The sequence below is a fragment of the Centroberyx affinis genome, unplaced genomic scaffold (assembly GCF_046629955.1).
Source record: "Centroberyx affinis isolate AG114_WGS23_722 - 3 ecotype Tasmania unplaced genomic scaffold, CSIRO-AGI_Caff_v1 ptg000674l_1, whole genome shotgun sequence".
In the NCBI taxonomy this organism is placed as follows: domain Eukaryota; kingdom Metazoa; phylum Chordata; class Actinopteri; order Beryciformes; family Berycidae; genus Centroberyx; species Centroberyx affinis.
In genome coordinates this window covers 135,431-156,785 of record NW_027279296.1, presented here as the reverse complement: position 1 = coordinate 156,785, position 21,355 = coordinate 135,431, and the positions used below count along the sequence as shown (strand labels likewise).

Below are 21,355 nucleotides of genomic sequence, written 5' to 3'. Positions count from 1 at the left end.
ATATAAGTGGTTATATTTTTATAATTGGAGTGCCTGGATTGTCCTTTTGTTTGTATGTATTTTTTGGTATTGTATTATGTTGTATTAGACCAGTCCAGTCCTGGGTCCTGGTTTATTTAAAATAGGTTTCTTAACTTCTGTGACCTTAACTTGTCTTTTATGAACACTAAAATTTTCACAATAATATCATCCCACTGTGCTCCAAATTAACCATCAAGTGCTTATATAACTCACATTTTATTTTGTTAGGGAAATTTATGTGAAATAATAATAATATTATGTTTCTGTACTAGAGCTCCTCTTGAGTGACGTGGATGAAATTCTCCCTCTAGTGGAGATACAATACAACTACACTTCCTGATCTGTGATTTCCTTGCCACAGACTGGTTTCTGGCCAAAGGTCTGATGTCATGCCGACGTTTCTGCAGTTTGATAGTTAAGTTATGAGGCTGTGACAGCAGCCTCAGATCAAATGTAGACAGACACCAGGACTGATGAAGGAAAATAAACAGCACCTTCTCTCTCAGTGTTTCCTCTACAGATGAAGGTAGAACGTCTGTTTGACTTTATCTGGATATGAATCCACCAGGTAAGGATATGCTTGATGAATAAACTCTGTGGTACATAATATGACTGCAGTAGCTACACTTGTATGATGATGATGATTACACAGTCTTTCAAAATGTGTATCTGATGCTTGCAAATCTGAATATTTGAGTTAGCTGTGCTATGGTTTGCGATAGAGCCAAAATGAACCTTCTTTAAAAATGTTTTGCATGTTTTATTTTTTGTGTCGTCAGATTGAATCAACACCAGGCCACAAGTTAGCCTCTTGTAATACGTTGTTTCATTGATAAAATGTGAGGGAAATCTCAGAATTAGTTTGAAAGCTTGGACAATTGGACTGAAGGGAATTTTAACTACTGTTTATACACCAAGTGCAGAACAACACAAACTTTTCCCAATACTCTCCATACTTTCAGTTTCACACGACTCCCTTTTGCAAAGTCTGATTTGCTTCAAAGGCTTAAAAACTTTCTTTCTTGATGGACCTGATCAGTCCAGAGCAAAAACAAGAAAGAGCAGGCCGTCCTGGTTGTTTCTAAACTCAGTTGGTATGTGACGTGTTGCAACATGTGAAAATACAGACGGTTCACTTTTCAGCCGCCTTTTTTCTTCATTGACTTCCATCGTAAAGTTAGAGACGAGTTTAGTGCACTAAAACTGTTCCCTCTGTGTTTTCACATGTTGTGATGGAGGAGGATAATTTATTTTGTATCTGAAACCTCAGGAGGCATCAAATGTCATCCAGAAGTGACACTGGTATTCCACCCTAAAATCCTGTTAAGATGTACTGAAGGGTCCTTACATAAAACTTAATAGCAAGACAGATAAAATTAGAGCATGTCTGAAAAGGTATATTCAACTGTATAACACTGTATATATCACTCTATATTCATACTAATGCTATTTAAAAAAAATCACATGATGTGATCAAAACCAAATATCCCAAATGAATGTGTTTTGAGCTAGTTCTGTTTCACAATACAAGGTGCAAAAGGTTAAATGGAGTGAACACGTTTTACAGCCACTGAATACAGCGACAAGAATATCTAATGAAAATAATAATTAAATTAAAAAAAAGATTGTTGTGAATAAGAATGTTTCTTTTTAGTCTGCCTGGTTAAGTGAGAGTTTAAGAAAGATTATTCGAAACATTTGAAATGGTAGACATAAGTTGGTTGAAACACTGCAATGGTGAGTTTTAGTTCCCTATATCTGACTTCCGCTGTTGTAAAATGACCCGTCTTGGAACTGTAATACTCTGACACAAATCATCATGTTAACCGAACACAAAGAGATGACACTGTAAAGCAAGTATGTATTTATATATAAAACACAATCACCCTTAAAATTGCTTTTTTCCCCCTCACCAGCAGTCCTGCTATCTTTATTTATTTATTTTGTTATCAGGTCCCGAAAAAAAAATGAAATTAGAACCATTAGGCTGGGAAATGGTTGATTAATGACAGGGACCAATCAGGCAAACTGTCACTAGCCCTGCACCCAGGGATACCCGTAGAAAATGATCAGTAATAGGATTTATTCGTTTTTATTTTAGTGCATGATCATCTATTTTGTCTACAGTTCTCCTCTTCCCGTTTTGGTCTTGTTTGACTGAGACGGGAAGAAAACATTCAGGACTTTCAGGAGTTTTTGTTGCTTATTCCAGTTACTGGCAGCAGAAGGCTGGAAAGAGTTACAGGCTCTCCAGATGAAAAAAAGAAATTTGCATTTACCAGTTCACAGAAATAAAGGAAATGAAAACAGGAAACAACCTTGCACCAGACCCCGCTGAAGAAATGCATACAAGTACCGTGTGTTTGTAACAAAGGGGAAGATATGATTAGAGATTATAATAATAAACTTAATAATAAACTTTATTTATATAGCACCTTTCTCAACAAGGTTACAAGGTGCTTTACAGTAAAATAATTAGAAAAAATAAAATAAAAAGTAAAACATTGGATACAGAAAAGGAATAAAACAAAGGTAAGAGCAAGCAGTACAATTGTAATCAGGGGAAGGAACTAGACCAAACATATACAGAAACCAGAGAAGCCATACACAACATGATATTTAAATGACATTTTGTTTAAGTATGCTGTAAGAAGATTAAAAGAATGTACTAAGTGAACAGAAAAAGTTATTAGGATACATTAAGATGTTAAAAAGGCCTTTTTTTAATATATTTTTTTTAAATATGTTTTTAAAAGAGATTTAAAAGAAGAAACTGTATTGGCTAACCTATGACCCTCACTCACACTATTCCAAAGCCTCGGTGCTCTGATAGTAAAAACTCGATCACCCTTTGTGATTCGAACAAATACCAGTTACATTAAGTCCTCAGTGTGATTTTGGCTTGTGTGGGCCTGGTACTTTGCCTAACAGACAGACTTGTAGTTCTATCAACAACAATGGGACTACAACTCCCAGAAAATACACAAAATAACTTTGGCTTCAGTCTGTCTATCCAACTGTACAACATCATCAGTATACTATACCAGTCAGCAGGTTCAATGGTTCAAGTCCCTGTGTTGACAAGCGTCTGCCCTGCTGAAGCGTCCTTGAGCAAGACACTGAATCCCTAGCAGGTCCAGGGCAGCTGTTAGGTAGCTGACCTCTGACCTCCCTGTGGAGGAGAGCCACAGGAAAGACAATTTCCCTGCAACTGATCAATCAAGTATCACATCATTATTATTCTTACACTAGGTCTTCACACTGAAAGTGAGCGATGCGGACTACGGCTCCCCAGAGCGTCCAATATTGGTGGCTGACCATTCATGTACTCCTGCAGAGGTATGTGAGCTAGAAATTAAATATTTTACCAAAGTGAAATATTTCTTTAAGCCTACAGTGTTCCAGTAGAAATGTGGCGTTTGCTTTCTCCTATAACCTGTTAATGCCAGCAGAGGGCACCAAACCCAACAGTACATTGTCCTTCCTGCAGCAGGTCATGGGAGACTACATTCACACAGGAAACAATGTATTAAGATTTTTTGTTTTTATAATGTAGTTTCATGTGGGGTTTTTTTTTTAGACTTATTTAAAAAATTACAAGTGGAAATAGTGAAATTGAATTTGAGGACAGACTTGGTGTTGTGGTCAGAGTCACAGCTGATTGTGTTTTTTTGTGGGGCTGACAGTGCCATGTGAAGATGCAGTAAATTAAGCTTATGAAAGGAAAATGCTCAATTTTTCTGATTTAGCAGCTGAGGCGGAGCAGCGAGGGTGGGAAGCTAGATTGTGCCCTGTGAAAGAAGGTTGCAGAGTAATTGGGCTTTCACTGATGGAGTTTAAAGCAAGCAGTTCAGACTGTCAGCATGAGCTTGGTAGTGTGCTTGTACATTAGTGTGTTTAGAATATGTTTGCACATTCATTTGGTAGTAGCCTAATACATAGAGCCTGCACAAGCAGGGCCTCTGTGTAATTGTGTGACTTAGATAAACAATGAGAGTGGCTAGACACATGCAGTGGTGGAATGTAACTAAGTACATTTACTCAAGTAGTGTACTTAAGTACAATTTAGAGGTACTTGTACTTCACTTTAGTATTTCCACTTCATGCTACTTTTTACTTCTACTCCACTACATTTCAGAGGGAAATATTCTACTTTTTTCTCCACTACATTTATTTGACAGCTTTAGTTACTAGTTACTTTGCAGATTTAGATTATTAATACAAATTATAAATCAGCTAATAAATTATGATATATTTTTATAGGTTAAGCTACCTAGCAGTATATAAAGTAATTAAAATTAGCTCCACCTTTACCAGCTGCAACAATCAATAACTATAGTCCAATAACATGATATATATGATTCTGAAATGATCCTGGTGGGAAAATTGCATAATTGTCCTTGGCATCTGATTTTACCAGGGAGCAACGATGACGACGGTTAAAGAGCTGCTCTTGGAGACACTGAATGATTTGGGAGATGAAGAGCTAAAGGGCTTCCAGTGGTTCCTGCAGCAGGCTGACATCCTGGAAGGCTTCACAGCCATCCCAAAGAGCCAACTGGAGAAGGCAAACAGGTTGGACACAGTGGATCAGATGGTGCAGACCTACAATGAAAACACTCTTGAGGTGACCAAGAAGGTGTTGAAGAAGATCAGCAGGAATGATCTAGTGCAGAGTTTGTCAAACACATGCTCAGGTAAGTTGTGTACAAACATGTGAAAAACAGACCTGGCACATTATGCGGTCACGTGTCTGATAAATGTATTTATAATACAACACTTACAATACAACAATATTGTAAATACAATACAATATGTGTGAGCTGTGTCATTTTTACTTGTATACTTTTGTTATTCTGTATCCAGACAGTATATATGTGAAGAGTCAGGCTGCCTTTTTATGTCATGCAGATGCCAGGAAGGAACAGCAGAACAGGCATGATTGCACAGGACTTATAGTGTTTTGTAATTTTTGAAAAGAGAGTATATTAGCTGGGGTCCAAAATCAATCTCATGACTAGTACACATCAAATATGAAAAAATATTAAGATCTATCTTATGAGTAAGACAGGAATTCTATATACTGCATATATATATATATATACATATATATCACATTATGATTGGCAGCCACAGTCAAAAGAGAGAGAGTCATGATGCATTGTTCTACTCAGCCTTCCCAATAGGCTGTTGTTGAGATCAATAGCAAGTTTTAAAACTAATGGGTAATTGGCAACGAGTAATTGGGAGCTAGGGATAAGCCTAAGCCTCCTGGGACATGGCAGCATTGCTCCAAATGGCAGATGCTACAAATAACCCTCCAGCAGCAACAGGTGACCCCCCCGGTGCCATTCTTGACCAGGGAGGTGCAACATGCATACTACTCTCTGCCAGCGGCAGAAGCCCATGACTATGCCAGGCTGAAGCGGGAGATCCTGACATGCCTGGGCAGGCTGTGGACCAGGTACTCATGGATCATTTCCTGAGGGCACTGCTGGAGGAAGAAAGAAGAGCCTCAGCCTAGCTGCACCTGGTGTGGATGAGGCTCTTCCCCAGGAAATGATGGAGGTGGTCAAACTCGCGCAGGTTACACTGTTGTTTACCAGAGAGAGAGAGAGAGAGAGAGAGAGAGAGAGAGACAGAGACAGAGAGAGAGGAGTGGCACTTATCCTCCCTGAAGAGGACCTGGAAGAGGCCAAAGACCAGAGTGTCTTGAGACAAGCTCACTGGGCCTCGCCTTTGAGATGAGCCAATGTCAACCAACCCCAGGGATGTGGCCTGGGGGCTGACTCCCAAAGCCTGGTTGGCCGGGTGCGCCATACACAGTTGAAGGCAGACCCACCCTGTCCAGGGAACCATCCTTGTTAAGGGTCTATGTGCTTTTTGATGCTCTGTTGAATATTTAAACTAGTTGGGTTGACAGGGTCATATAGCTCTTAATTTATTTTCTGTTTTAGGCTATGTGTCCCCATTATTTATAGATATATTCTGTTTCAGAGATGAGTTTTTTTCTATCATTGAGTAATTTTAGCCCTCTATCTACATTGAGCATTCATTAGTCGGTATTTATTTTATTTTATTTTATTTTATGTGCGTGCATTTCTACTTATTTATCTGGTTTGTATAGCTCTTTTTATAGTGTTTTGCTATATGTTTCCAGTCTTGAGCATTCAGTTTGATTTATTTATTATTCTTTAGTTTGTGACACCAGCCAGTGTTTTCTCTGAGTATTGTGGCCCCACCTCTTCATTAGGAGAGGCTGTATCGGAGTGGTTCATTCACAGATGGATCCCATTATGTAATTATGTTGTCTCTTTTCAGGTTGGTGTTTGAACCTCACCTGTTTGTATAAAAATGTCCTTTTTTTCGACTGTTTTGATTACGCTGATGATGGCTTCTAGCTGAAACGCGTCCGTTTCTTGTCCTTAATAAATCAGAAGATTAATTCTCTGTGAGTGCCGGTGTTTTGTTCGTCTTGATCCTTGCTACAACCGTGCAACCGATATATTGTTTAAGATTTGGAGTTGTGCGCACTGCCATTTTTTACTACATTTTTTGGCCATGGAAGTGTGGAGAGCTGGCAGGGCGAGAAGCTCCTGACATTGACCAGAGGGCTAACAGGGACACCTGCCTGGTGCTGTTTGGCCAAGGAGGATGAGGAGGCAGATGGGAAGGACAATCATCAAAGTACCCTTTGAGAGTATTGGGATGGCCCTGGTGGGACTGCTACCCAAATCAGCCTGGGGACATGATTTCATATTGATAATGGTAGACTACACAACACGATATCCAGAGGCAGCTGCACACCTCTGTGTACCACCCCCAGACGTATGGCCTGGTGGAGCGCTTCAACCAAACCCTCAAATGGATGTTGAAAATGGGTAACAGCCATGGACGGATATGACTGGGATCTCATGCTCCACTACATGCTCTTTGTTATCCAAGAAGTGCCCAAGGCATTGACCAGCTTTATCCCCTTTGAGTTACTGTAGGAGACCTCGGTCCAGGAGACCGAGGAACTCTGATGGGCTGCCCCAGTCTCAAGTCAGACCACTTGGATGGATGCTGCCTTCCCCACTCTCCTGCCTAGACTCAGGGTACCTGACACGCACATTGCCTCCCTGCTTACTCACCTGAGTGCACAATCCCAATAAGATCACCTTTTGGTCACATTGTATCACAGCCGTGTTTCTGCTCGCAATCCCACCACAATATGTACAGCACAATGTTGATTGTAATTTGACCTTTAAAAACTGCCATTTACTTTTGTAGGGCAAAATTGACCCCCATTCATTCTGACTGTGATTCTGGTCCCATTTATTGAGTGCTGCACAAGCAGAGAAAAATGTTTGGATCTCCATCACACCCACAAGGCCTCAGATGGCAGTCAACCCAGCACCAGGAACAACAAATTTCAGTCAAGGACAAGACAGAGAGACAGAAAGCAGGTCAATGGTTCAGGTTTAATTAAACAGGCACACATGGATGGGTTTCCACAAAGAGAAGACAATTTGCAATGGTTCTGTCTAGCATGTAAGCAGTTGCTCTGCTGCTCGCTAGCTGAGAACATCATCATAATGACTTGGGTGAACAGTTTTATGTTTGTATAATCTGTTATTCACTAAATCTGCAGATATTAATATGAGCGGCTGATTGACTAATCCGCCGACATGAGTGTTGTTAGATGTTTGTGTTCTCTGGATAAGATCATTTATGACCGATCAGTACAGTGTGTCTATACAGTGGTGAAAATAGTAAAAATAGCTGATGACAGTGTGTGACCCATTCATGTGAGAGAGACAAATTAATACTAAATGTGATGAATGTTCGATCCCTTCAGCACATATGTAGAGCTTTCTCTCTCTCTCTCTCTCTCTTTCTCTCTCTCTCTCTCTCAGGAGATGTCAGTGATGTTGGGGAGACTACAGAGAACAGAGGAGCTTCCTGTATTCAACCACAGGCTCCTTCTCTTCCTCACCTTCCCACCGGCAGCAGTCAGACTGAAGGTAAAGCTATCTCTGGCTCACCCTGGCTGCCATGTTGGTTGTTCTGTCACTGCCCATTTAGCGTGGCTTAGAGCCTTGCACAGGCCTCCGTGGCTGTTAAAACAAACACTTAACTTCAAATGGGTTTTCATTTATCTCATAAGCATCTGTTTACTGCTAGCTACAAAAGAGGTGTCTGGTGTACACAGAGACTAATACTTTGTTTTTTTCTATGCATGTTCCTTTGTCCTACACAGATTTGCTGGTGCAAACACCAAAGCCTCCACGGCTCATCACATGGTACCAACGCACGCTCCAATCTAACCACCAGGACAGATTCATGTGTGCACAAGAAGGATGGTTAGAGAGGAAGGATAAGAAACATCTGGAAGATATCTACACAGAGCTCTACATCACAGACGGAGGTGACATACACATCAACAGGCAGCATGAGGTCAGGCAGATTGAGATGCCATCCAGAGAGCCAGCAGGAATAGAGAAATCAATCAAACCCAGCGACATCTTCAAACACCCTTCTGGAAAATACACACCCATAAGGACAGTGCTGACTAATGGGATTGCAGGAATCGGCAAAACGTTCCTTGTGTACAAGTTCATCCTGGACTGGGCTGAAGGAAGAGCCAATCAAGACGTGCATCTCATATTCCCCTTCACCTTCCGCCAGCTGAATTTACTGAAGGGAGAAAGGTTTAGTTTTGCAGAGCTAATTCACAGGTGTATCTGGGAAACCAAAGCCATCAAGGAGGAGGCTCTTAATGAAATCTTCACAAAACTACAGACATCAGGAAACTCCAACTATGACAAGAGTAACTTCAAACTTCTGTTTGTGCTGGACGGTCTGGATGAAAGCCGTCTTCAACTAGACTTCACTGCCAATGAAGAATGTTCTGTTGATGTGACAGAGTCAACCTCAGTGGATGTGCTGCTGACAAACCTCATCAAGGGGAAACTGCTTCCCTCTGCTCGCCTCTGGATAACCACACGACCTGCAGCAGCCAATCAGATCCTTCAAGACTTTGTTGACATTGTGACAGAGGTGAGAGGCTTCACTGACCCACAGAAGGAGGAGTACTTCAGGAAGAGATTCAGAGATGAGGAGCAGGCCAGCAGAATCATCTCCCACATCAAGACTTCTCAAAGCCTCCACATCATGTGCCACATCCCAGTCTTCTGTTGGATCACTTCTACAGTTCTGGAGGATCTCTTGAATACCAGTGAGAGAGGAGACCTGCCAAAAACCCTGACTGAGATGTACACAAAATTCCTGGTGTTTCAGATCGATCAGACGAAAGAGAAATATGGCACAGAAAAGAGCATTCAGTACATTCAGTCACTTGCAAAGCTGTCTTTTCACCAGCTGGAAATAGGCAACTTGATCTTCTATGAGGGGGACCTAAAAAAGAGTGGCATTAACTTCAATGAAGCCTCAGTGTACTCAGGAGTGTTCACACAGATCTTTAAAGAGGAGCGTGGACGAAAGGACAAGGACAATGATAAGGACAAGATGTTCAGCTTTGTCCATCTGAGCATTCAGGAGTTTCTGGCTGCTGTTTATGTGATCATGTCACTCATTAACAGTAACAAGAATGTGATGGCTGAACCACAACTTACTATCCAAAGTGTGAAGATGATTTTCACTAAAACATCTACAGCAGTGGTCCACAGGATTGCTATTGACAAGGCCTTACAGAGTCCAAATGGACACCTGGACTTGTTCCTCCGCTTCCTCCTGGGCCTTTCACTAGAGACCAATCAGGATCTCCTAAAAGACCTACTGAAACAGACAGGAAGTAGCTCACACACCAATCAGGAAACAGTCCATTACATCCAGGAGAAGATCAGGGAGAATCCTTCTCCAGAGAGAAGCATCAATCTGTTCCACTGTCTGAATGAGCTGAATGACCGTTCTCTAGTGGAGGAGATCCAACAGTACCTGAGATCAGGAAGTCTCTCTACAGAGAAACTCTCCCCTGCTCAGTGGTCAGCTCTGGTCTTCATCTTACTGTCATCAGAAGAGAAGCTGCACTTGTTTGACCTGAAGAAATATTGTGCTTCAGAGGAGGCTCTTCTGAGGCTGCTGCCAGTGGTCGAAGCCTCCAATATAGCTCTGTAGGTGGATAGAAAATTGTATATATTAACTGCATAAAATATGTTTTTTTTACAGAGGATAAAATAGAGACATTTTCAAAATTCTTGTTTTTTTTTGCTTGTTTCACTAATTCTTCATTAGACTGAATGGCTGTGAGCTGTCAGAGAGAAGCTGTGAACCTCTGGCCTCAGTTCTCAGCTCCCAGTCCTCCAGTCTGAGAGAGCTGGACCTGAGTAGCAACAACCTGCAGGATTCAGGAGTGAAGCTGCTCTCTGCTGGACTGGGGAGTCCACACTGTAGACTGGAAACTCTCAGGTCAGCTCAGATTTAATGATGGTTTTTGCAACAATTTGTCGTAATGATGCACTTTCACATTTATGTCTGTGTTATGCTTTTTTCTCTGTTGCATGGAAATTCAAGCTTTAATGCTGGAGTAGGTACCTTTGGAGAAATGAGCAAGACAATGAAAGTATACAACAACAAAAAATCCAACCTCGGTTTCCTTGTAGATGAAGCACATAGCAACATGGCAAGCAAACATTAGAAATAGAGATGGAAAGTGTGGCTTCACTTTCATAAAGAGTGTTTGTCCTTTTTGTTGCTCTGCTGCTACAAGGAAACTGATTCCATGCTGTGGAGAACTGGAATGAACACACTCTGCTCCTGCTCTCCGGTGTCACTCATACAGTTGTGATGTGTGTTCAGTTGTGTGATGTATGTACAGGATTGAAGTTAAACTTATTTAGAGTAAAACTAATGAAACAGCATTGTATGGAAAGTTTATAATATTTGTATTGGAACTGGATACAAAATACTGGTTACAAAATATTTTTTAAACAAATCAACATTGGTAAAATCTATCAATTCACAACCCTAATTTTTTTGTCAGATTGAATCAAACCTTGTTTCTCTTCATCACTAATTCTTCTTCAGGCTGAGTGGCTGCAAGCTGTCAGAGAGAAGCTGTGAAGCTCTGGCCTCAGTTCTCAGCTCCCAGTCCTCTAGTCTGAGAGAGCTGGACCTGAGTAACAATGACCTGCAGGATTCAGGAGTGAAGCTGCTCTCTGCTGGACTGGGGAGTTCACACTGTAGACCGGAAGCTCTCAGGTCAGGATTCATGAAATTGCAAAGATTTGCTCTGCAAGTTTAAAACGTGAAGTGTATAACCAAATTATGTCTGCATGATGTTGTGTAATCAGACAACTATATTGAAGCAACATTTCAACAGACATCATGACAACCTGAAAAGTGAAATTCAAGAATCCACTGCTACGATACATATTTGTAATTTCATGGTCATTTGGAAGTCTACACATCATAGCAACATAAGGAGGAGCTTATCTAAAAGTATATAAATATTGTATTTGTTACTTAATCGTTCAAATTTCATTAGGATTCTTCTTGCCTCCACTACCAGACTTACCAATTTAACACATTTTAGTTTTGTGCCATAGTTATGTGCTACAATTACTACCTAGTGTTACCAGTTGGTCTTCAAATTACCATCCCGTGACATATGGCAGTTGTTCAGGTTGACTACAAATTATGAACAAATGCAATGAGATGGCAAAAGCTGTATAATACTAATTCACTAGGTGCAGACCACACCTATGGAATTAGATTGTTCTTTTGTATGCTCTGTAGAGAGGTAGAGGTCGCAGACTATAGTTTAGGGTGACGTTCATGTGAGTATGTCTGCGTTTGGCAACCTGGTAGTCAGAAATGTGAATGTGTTGATTTGTGGGGGGATTCTGGGGGGAGGGTTGTAACCTTGAGGGTTTTTGGCTTGGGGTCTAGGATGCATATCCAGTAGTTGTGAGGTGAGGACTCCCAAAAAGGATACAAGAACCATACTGGATGATCACAGTGCTGGTGGCCGGTCAGCGCCCCCCAAGAGATGGGCCTGTGAGCTAGGTGGGGTCGATTACTGGGCTAAGATGTTGTGGGAACACTGCATATTGCTGATGCTGGATTTAACCTTGTTATGCCTGTGAGGACCAGTGACCAAGGAGCTGGATCGTGTGGTCTGAGAGGCCGTTGTGGGAAGCGGAGGATGCCGCACTAATGTGTGGGGTGGGGGAGGCATAGATGAATGTGTAGGGGCTCAGAAAGATGGTGCAGCCTGCAGAAGAATGAGAGGACAGACAACAATGATGACAACAGAGGATGGGAGGGTTCAGGCACAGGGAAGATCCACCAGGCCAGAGGCTGTGGCAGGCCAGGGTGCCTGGAAGGCAGTCACCGGCATGTAGTGAGCCATCTGGGGAGCTGATCTGGTGCTGGGGCAGGCTGGGAGGTTGCCAGAACTGGGCAGGGGGCTGGAGCAGGCTGGAAAACGGTCAGAGGAGGGTTGTAGATGGTAACCATGGCTGGAGTTGGGCCAGGAGTGTCAGCGTCATAGGTCTGGGCTGAAGCTAGGCTGGAAGCAGTGGCCGCAGTGGGGGCACGTGAGGGACATGGAAACTGCTGATCAGGTGGGACTATGGCCCTGTCTAGTGTGAAGCCTGTTGCAGTGAAAGCTAGTGTGATAACAGACATGGGGTAAATTGTGGTTGGGTGAGTCTGGGGACCAGCAGGTGCCGACCTGGAAGCAGCGGGGTATGGCTCTACACCAACCATTGGTGTAGAGCTGGAGTAGTGTGGTTTGGTGGCGGAGCAAGAAAAAAAAAGGCTGCACTCATGGAGAGCTTCTTGGAGTTCTGCAACAGTCCTCTCCGACTGTTTTGCCTTTTAGGCGGAGTAGGAGCGACATACAGGGCTTGAGCGTGCGGAGGAGGCAAGGGATCATGATGGAGAATTCCTTGGTGGGTGCTGGTAAGGACCCGAGAACAGAGCTGGAGGGACTGGAGCGCTTGTTTCGCCACCCGCTGGGAAGTATGGCTATGAGGGGCCGAGGGCTCACTGGTCATCTGAGTTGAAGCTCGGTGGGCAGATAGTATAGATGGGAAAGATACCATGGACCTGAGTTGCCGTTTTGGAGATGGAGAAACCAGGTTGGGAAGGGGAGTGGGAGCCGCTGGTGAAGTCTTTGATAGCAGCAAACAGATTTAGTCCTTCAAATGTGCTGGGATCCATAAGAGCTGAGGGGGTATGTAGAAACAATTTCAAATGCTAGAGCGCTTAGAGAAAGTAGCAGAGTGCCACATAATTGACAATTTGCAAGATACAGAGCACAAATGATTGGTGGAATTGTCTTGTATATATACTACTCTAAATTGCAATGTGTGTCAGGTATGGTCTTTGCTACTGAAGTTGTTCCACCTTCATTAAAACGTTCCTGGTATGTTACTGATTTACTAACTGACCTATTTAAGATGGAAATGCAGGCCAAGATAGCTTTATTATCCCAACTAAAAATGATTGACTGCGCAGCTGACCCAATGTTGTTATTGCTTTGACTATTAAAATGTATGAGATCGTCAGCTTGTCATGAAATTACCAAAAAAGTTCAAAAAGATTACGTTACTGGCATGTAATGTGTTACTGTAACTTGTTACAACTATCAAGGCCATTAAAGTATGAGAGAAAAAACATTTTTATATCTTTATATTCACCATTGACAACCAGTCATTTACAGAGGAGAAAATTGTCAAAGTTCTTGTTCCTCTTCATCACTAATTCTTCTTAAGGCTGAGTGGCTGTCAGCTGTCAGAGAGAAGCTGTGAAGCTCTGGCCTCAGTTCTCAGCTCCCAGTCCTCTAGTCTGAGAGACCTGGACCTGAGTAACAACGACCTGCAGGATTCAGGAGTGAAGCTGCTCTCTGCTGGACTGAGGAGTCCACACTGTAGACTGGAAACTCTCAGGTCAGTATTCCTCAACGTGGTCAACGTAAGACCATATAAATCCTGTTTTACATATAGCTTAACTTAAACGAGTCAACTCCTATCCTGTGGATGATTTTCTGTCCAGCTGTAGTAATAACCTATCACTCTACTTTCTATTCCCTATGAACTGCTTTCTGCTTTTAATCACTATATTTAACTATCCCCTCCTTGCTCTCTCTGATCCAAGAACTAGAGCAACTGTTTGGAATGGTGACCACTGCAGTTTTCACTTAACCATTATCACACCTAACATCAGAGCAATGTACTAATGACAAAATGCAACATGTATCTTGTTTCAAACAGGAATCTTCCACTGAGGGCTTTCTTTTCCAGAGAACCCTTGCATACAAATCAGGCACAAACAAGAAATAACAGACTATAGATCAGTGGAACAAAACTTAACTGTGTGTGTGTATGCGTGTGTGTGTACTGTATGTGTGTGTGTGTGTGTGTGTGTGTATGTGTGTGTGTGTGCAGGCTGTCAGGCTGTCTGCTCACAGAGGAAGGCTGTGCTTCTCTGGCCTCAGCTCTGAGCTCCAACCCCTCCCATCTGAGAGAGCTGGACCTGAGCTACAATCATCCAGGAGCCTCAGGAGTGAAGCTGCTCTCTGCTGGACTGGAGGATCCACACTGGAGACTGGACTCTCTCAGGTATGGAGAGGCAACGTCTGCTAGAAGGCTGAGAGCTCACACACATTTTCTCAGTCAGACTGTGAAGCTGAGGAATAATGTTTGATGTTTCAAAGAAAGTTATGACTGATGTTGTATGGAAAACCTTTTATGGAGGAGAATATGCTGTTTTACCCACCACTCCACCTCCTACCTTCTCCAGTGTGGACCATGGTGCAGTACGGTGGCTGAAGTCGGGTCTGAGGAAGTGTAAGTGTTTATGTACTTTTATTCATGAATTTTGTAAAGCAACACACATTCAAATAATGGAGCATCGTGTTGGTTACGCATTGCTGGCCATCTATCAGCTGATCACTATGCAAGCCAATCACAATCCGTTCTCATAACAAGGCGATATATTTGAATGACCTCCTCTTGCACTGATTCTTGCTACACCAACTGCTGCACCCACTCTGCTGCTTGGTAAAGCTTTACCTCCACCTCCCCAGCCTCCACCTGTATAGTTTATCCAGTTGAGCCTACGGTGGCTTTTAAAGTCACAACACTCTGCTCTGGCAGAGGTCATGCTCTGGCTCTGCTCTGTGTCACCCATGGGGGGATTTGCATTGCACCCCTGCTATACCTTCAGCATGCAGGAAGCACCTTAGTGCAGAGCCATGAATGCCAAACTTTACTATTACCATTTGTTGCTATAAATGGTTTTATCATGACTAGAGTGTTCCTGACTGAATTTAGATGGAAACACCATATACACAGCAGTATCAATTGTTGTATGAAACTGTTAAATAATTAACAGTCAAACTATTACTAAATCAACAAATAATGACTACTAGACCAGAAACTGCTGCTGTATTGTGTCTTGTTCTCTCCATCAGATGCCTGTGAACTCACACTGGACCCAAACTCAGCACACAGAAACCTCTCTCTGTCTGAAGACAACAGAAAGGTGACACTGGTGAGAGAGGAGCAGCCATATCCCGATCACCCAGAGAGATTTGACTACTGGAAACAGCTGCTGTGTAGAAATGGTCTGACTGGTCGCTGTTACTGGGAGGTCGAGAGGGAAGGATGGGTTTCTATTGGAGTGACTGACAGAGGAATCAGGAGGAGAGGAAGGGGTGATGACTGCTTTCTTGGATTGAATGACAAGTCCTGGAGTCTGATCTGCTCTCGTTATAGTTACTCTGCCTGTCACAATAACAGAACAACAGTCAAACAAACCCCCGTCTCTTCTGGCTCTGTCAGAGTAGGAGTGTATCTGGACTGGCCTGCTGGCTCTCTGTCCTTCTACAGAGTTTCCTCTGACACACTGATCCACCTCCACACCTTCCACTCCACATTCACTGAACCCCTCTACCCTGGATTTGGGTTTGAATTTATGTTTAGGTCTGGTTCCACAGTGTCTCTGTGTCAGATAGAGGAGGGAGAGTCACCTCCAGTGTAGAGAAACACTCACACTACTGACCAAAGACAGCTGCTGAAATGATAATTCAGTCTGTAAGTTAATATCCGCTTCAGCCCTACAGTATATTGCCCTGGTAGAAAAGTAATGTGTATTTTCTCCTATGACCAGTAGAGAGCGGCATTTCATTAAACACAACAGTATAATGTTCATCTATGGGCAACTGAGATTCTCCAATCCATCTGCATGTCTTCAGACTGTGGAGAGAACCAGAGCAAACCTAGGCGAACATGCAAACTCCACTCAGACAAATCTGGGAATTGAACCTGTGACCTTCTTCTTCTGAAGTGACAGTGTAAATGTTTAATGATTTTTCATAAGAAATTTGTATGAAATTTTGCTGAATATTATCCTATTTTGCAACTTTTTTTTTTTAACATTCTTGTCAAGTAGAAGTCGATTTGACTCCAGAAAACAAACCTTTACAACAGCTAGGCCTACATGTAAAAAGCAGCTGTCACTGATTGTGTTTGGATCAAAAGCTCAAATGGACAATTCCAGATTCCAGTTCCAGAGGAAATTATCTTAACTGTAATAAGCTGCTGTTTGAACATGGCCAGTGGTGCGGTGACAGTGAGTTACATGCGCAGGGTTTTCGGGACAGACGAGAAGCACCCAGCTGCAGCCTGCAGAACGGGGCGGGGCGGGGGAGGAGTGGTGCCTGTGCGTGTTGCCTCGACAGATGAAAGTAGCCGATAGAAAGTCAAGGTAAGGATCCTACCGGGAAACATTTTTGTTAAATGAACTATGTGGAAATATATTGTGTAACTGTATGGCTGTATAGCGTTTTTTTTTTTTATATGATAGTCTTTCAAAATGTGTATTTAGGCTAATGCTTGGAAATCTGAATATTCATTAGAGTTTATTGTGCTATGGTTTCCAAAATTTCTGACCAAAATGAACCTTTTCTAAGAATGTTTTGCATGTATTACTTTTAGCATTGTCAGGTTGAATCAACACCAGACTACAAGTTAGACTGTTGTTTTACCGTATTTCCATGGTAAAATGTGGGGCATTTCACTGTTAATACACCAAGTCCAGAGCAATTTTTTGCAAAGTCTATTTGTTCCAAAGGCTTAAAAACGTCTTTTCTGGGTGGACATAGTCAGTCGATTTAATGATAGAGCAGCTGTTCCTGGTATTTCCCACCCTCAGTGTGACATGTTACAACATGTTAAAGTACAGACGGTTCACATTTCAGCAGGCTTTTTTCTTCATTGACTTCCATAGTAGTGTTGAATGAGGATAATATATTTTTTCTTTGAAACCTCAGAAGGAATAAAATGTCCAGAAGTGACACTGGTAGGCCTATTCCATGCAAAACTCCTGTTAAGACCCACTGAAGAGTCTTTACCTTACTGGCAAGGAAGGCAGGCAGTGAATGGCGATGTTAATCTCATTGGCCACCACAATGGCCACCCCAGAGTCTCAGGTCAAATGTAGACAGACAGAGAATGAGCGGTGCCTGTGAGTGATTCCTCGACAGATGAAAGTAGCCAATAGAAAGTCAAGGTAAGGATCCTACCAGGAAACATGTTTGATAAATGAACTATGTGGAAATATATTGTGTAACTGTATGGCTGTATAGTGTATTTTTTTTTTATATGATAGTCTTTCAAAATGTGTATTTAGGTTAATGCTTGGGAATCTGAATAGTCATTAGAGTTAAGTGTGCTATGGTTTCCAAAATTTCTGACCAAAATAAACCTTTTCTAAGAATGTTTTGCATGTATTACTTTTAGCATTGTCAGGTTGAATCAACACCAGGCTACAAGTTAGACTGTTGTTCTACCGTATTTCCATGGTAAAATGTGAGGAAGTCTCAGAACTGGTCTGACAACTAATTTGGCTAAATCTGACTGAAGGGCATTTCACTGTTAATACACCAAGTCCAGAGCAATTTTTTGCAAAGTCCATTTGTTCCAAAGGCTTAAAAACGTCTTTTCTGGGTGGACCTAGTCAGTCGATTTAATGATAGAGCAGCTGTTCCTGGTATTTCCCACACTCAGTGTGACATGTTACAACATGTTAAAGTACAGACGGTTCAAAACTCCTGTTAAAACCCACTTAATATGAACCTTACTGGCAAGGAAGGCAGGCAGTGAATGGCGATAATCTCATTGGCCACCACAATGGCCACCCCAGATCTGATAGGTCGTTGGTCAAGTTCATCAACTCAATAAGGTGGGACAAGCGCAATAAGCTGATATGGGCCAGTTTGCAATTTCCAACTAGTATAGCAATGCAGGCCTGGGGCCGTGAGAGCTGATCCCTAGTCAGCGTACTTTTCACCACGAGCTAGAAAAAAAGCAGGTCTCGAAAACGAAAGTACTGGAAGCTGACTGGAGTCTGGGACACGCAAGTTGCGTCTGTATCCATGCTGGCCGTCAGGAGTCCGGACTGTGGTGACATCTAATCGATTGAAGGCGAAAGCAGAATAAGAGGTATGGTCATTACATGTTTAGTTTTTTTTATGTCAACTTTCCGTCTGAATGTGTGAAAACTTTATCTAGCACTTAGCAGCCAGCTAAATGTAGGCGAACACAGTAGGCTACTCTCTTGCTAGCCTGACTGCAAGCCAACCAGCAGTTTGCATTTTGTTTGCTACCGTTATCTGGACTCTGCCATGAAATATGAAACGTGGTGTTTTCTTAATTGAAGACTGAGCTAGCTAGCTATAACTATTGCTTTATAGTGAATTGACTGATCAAAGGAATTGCATTACATTTCACCCAGGGATATTAAGAGAATAGCCAGAATGAAAAGAAGCTGTGATATACAGAGCTTCTTTATTAAAAAAGAAAAACAAGATTCAGAGCCAGCCACAGCCACTGCCAGCAGTGAGAGAGCCCAGTCAAGTCAAGTCAGCAGCCAGGGATTAGGCACAGCAGTAGACAACGAGCAATCAGCTCCACCTGCACAGATGGTAGGTCAAATTCTGCTTGAATCTGCCATGTAGGCTACTCTCATATAATGTTAATATACAGGGATGGATCACCAACGTCTGTTCTCACCTATTCAAAACAGCACAACAAAACAGAGCATAACACAAAGCAAAAGATTTGAGTCGAGCCTACTGATGTCTCCGCAACAGATTTGATCTGTCTTCAGATACTTCACCCAGGCCGACCAGCCACACCCAGAAGAGGAGGTTATGCTCAGGAGCGTGATCCAGCAGCGTCTGCAGCTCCACCTGCACATCATGGTATATCAAGTTCTGCTACTTCCAGATGTGTTTTCCTTGAACATTTACCTGAAGTTGCCATGTACGCTCACATATGATTTAATTTAAAAAGGATGGTCCATCTTTTCTCATAAAGGCTCATAAAGATTTAAAGGTGCAGTCATTAATCTTAGTGTAAGATAAAAGCAAAAGCTTGTACTATTGTACTTCATGAGAGTTTAAAAGTTCACAGAACATATATTACTTTACATTACATACTTTCTTTGAAGTTAAGGTTTGTTTGGTTTATGTTCCAATTGTTTGTTTACAATTTTTAAATTATGGGCTATGTGACTGTATGAGTATATCTTTTATAAAGCACTTTGTAACCTTATTATTGTCATTATGGTCATGAATGTAATTTATATTAATATTGTAATGGCCTTCCATATTTTGTTTAATAAACAGTCAAATTAATCATTAGTTTGACATGTATATTTTTTTCTAATGATTATACAGTATACCTCATGTTAAAAACAGATGAATGTTGCTACCTTAATCTAACTAACTTGTAAAGGGATGAGGGCTTTACTCCATGACAGGGAAATGGCTCTTAGATAAGGTGTAGCCTATCCTTAACCACTGCTTCCCAGAGACTTATAGGTGGAAATAGAAAATGTAATGTCCATGGAATAGCTGCATGTTGGCACTGTTCTGGGTTGTAATATCGACTTTAGTTGTTGTGGGTGGTCAACATGGCACTTTTAGTTTAATTTAGTGCTATCTTATAAAATGTAAAAACAACAACCTGGCCTTGAGTGCAAACATTACAATGGATACTAACATGAGTTTTGGAATTAATCTGTGATTTCTCTGAGCATATAGGTTGAAGCAATGCGATACGTTGAACTTCTGTATTTACACATTTTGATCACCTGCCATTCATTAAGGCTGGCCATGCCATGACCACTCCACACTAGCTCTGTGCCCCATCTTCACCACCCCAGTCTAAATGTCCCGGCCACTGAAGGCAGGTAAATGTTATGTTAATGTTTTGAAATTATGAGACATTTTGGCCGAGGTGAGTAAAGGGAGTGAATGCTTTTACAAACTACATATTTAACAAAGTGTTCCAGATTTCCCATGCCACTTTGACAGAAAATAGTACTTTGTAAAGATTTTGAAACAAACCCCCCAAATAAATGTATTTTCATATAATTTTGTACCACAAGACAATTGGTAACATGTCAAGGGGACTGAATACATTACATAGGCTTTACTTTTGCCCCTTTTCCAGGATATGAAATTAAAGCTTCCAGCATTAAGTGTTTCCCACAATCCACTGCTCCACAAAGTGAATCCACACTAAAGATGGCTGATGAGCTTATATTTTAATTAGATAAGTATTTTAATTAGACACAATAAACATCCTGTAAGGGACTGATGAGGAGACAGCAGCACAGTGGCAAAAGTGGCTAGGCCTAAGTTCACTTATAGTGTTTAAGTGCGTGACGAAGGTAGATGTCACTTGTCACTAAAGCACTTCATTTGTATTTAGTTCTCAAGACCACTGTGTCTGATGACCAAGTAGCCAAAAAATTGAAACATTTCACAGGAAGTAAGAGATGAGTCTTAAAAAATGTGACGATAAATGAGGGAATTATTAATTTAATTAATGTATCACTTTAGTTAATGTTTTTAATCAATCAAATACAGAAATAATTTAAAATTCTTTAAACTTTTTCATGGGATAAGCTTTGCAGCAAATTTAATATCTCCTCCATTTGTGGGTTGAATGAAACACCTCTGACATTCAATGTAACTTATGTATGATGCATCCATGGTATAGGGTGAACTATCATGAGATAAGATAAGATAAGATAAGATGGTACTTTATTGATCCCCTTGGGGAAATTCAGGTGCCACAGCAGCAATTGGCAGAACAGTGCCAAGGAAGTCAAGTATGTGTCAAGTAAAATAAAGGTAATGTACATAATATGCAACAATAGAGACAATAGAGTGGAAATAATGCAAATAAATGCAAATACTAAATGAGAGAGAGAGAGACCCAAGGGCTGTTTAATTTTGGGTTCTGTTGTTGCCTCGCCCCTTCATCCTTGCCAAGAACCTGAAGGGTTCACTTGTGGTTCGTCAGAAATT

At 41.6% G+C, this 21,355-nt stretch overlaps 1 protein-coding gene across 1 annotated transcript; it reads left to right on the top strand.

Moving 5' to 3' along the window:
* The first annotated feature begins 55 nt into the window (after positions 1-55).
* LOC139643908 (NACHT, LRR and PYD domains-containing protein 12-like) lies at positions 56-18,126 on the top strand. Its single transcript, XM_071519203.1, has 11 exons — positions 56-589; positions 3,274-3,360; positions 4,442-4,718; positions 7,920-8,027; positions 8,264-10,136; positions 10,258-10,431; positions 11,050-11,223; positions 13,746-13,919; positions 14,418-14,591; positions 14,773-14,819; positions 15,446-18,126. The coding sequence occupies exons 3-11, from the start codon at positions 4,451-4,453 to the stop codon at positions 16,012-16,014; spliced, it is 3,561 nt and encodes a 1,186-aa protein (XP_071375304.1). The 5' UTR covers positions 56-589; positions 3,274-3,360; positions 4,442-4,450; the 3' UTR covers positions 16,015-18,126.
* The last annotated feature ends 3,229 nt before the right edge of the window (positions 18,127-21,355 follow it).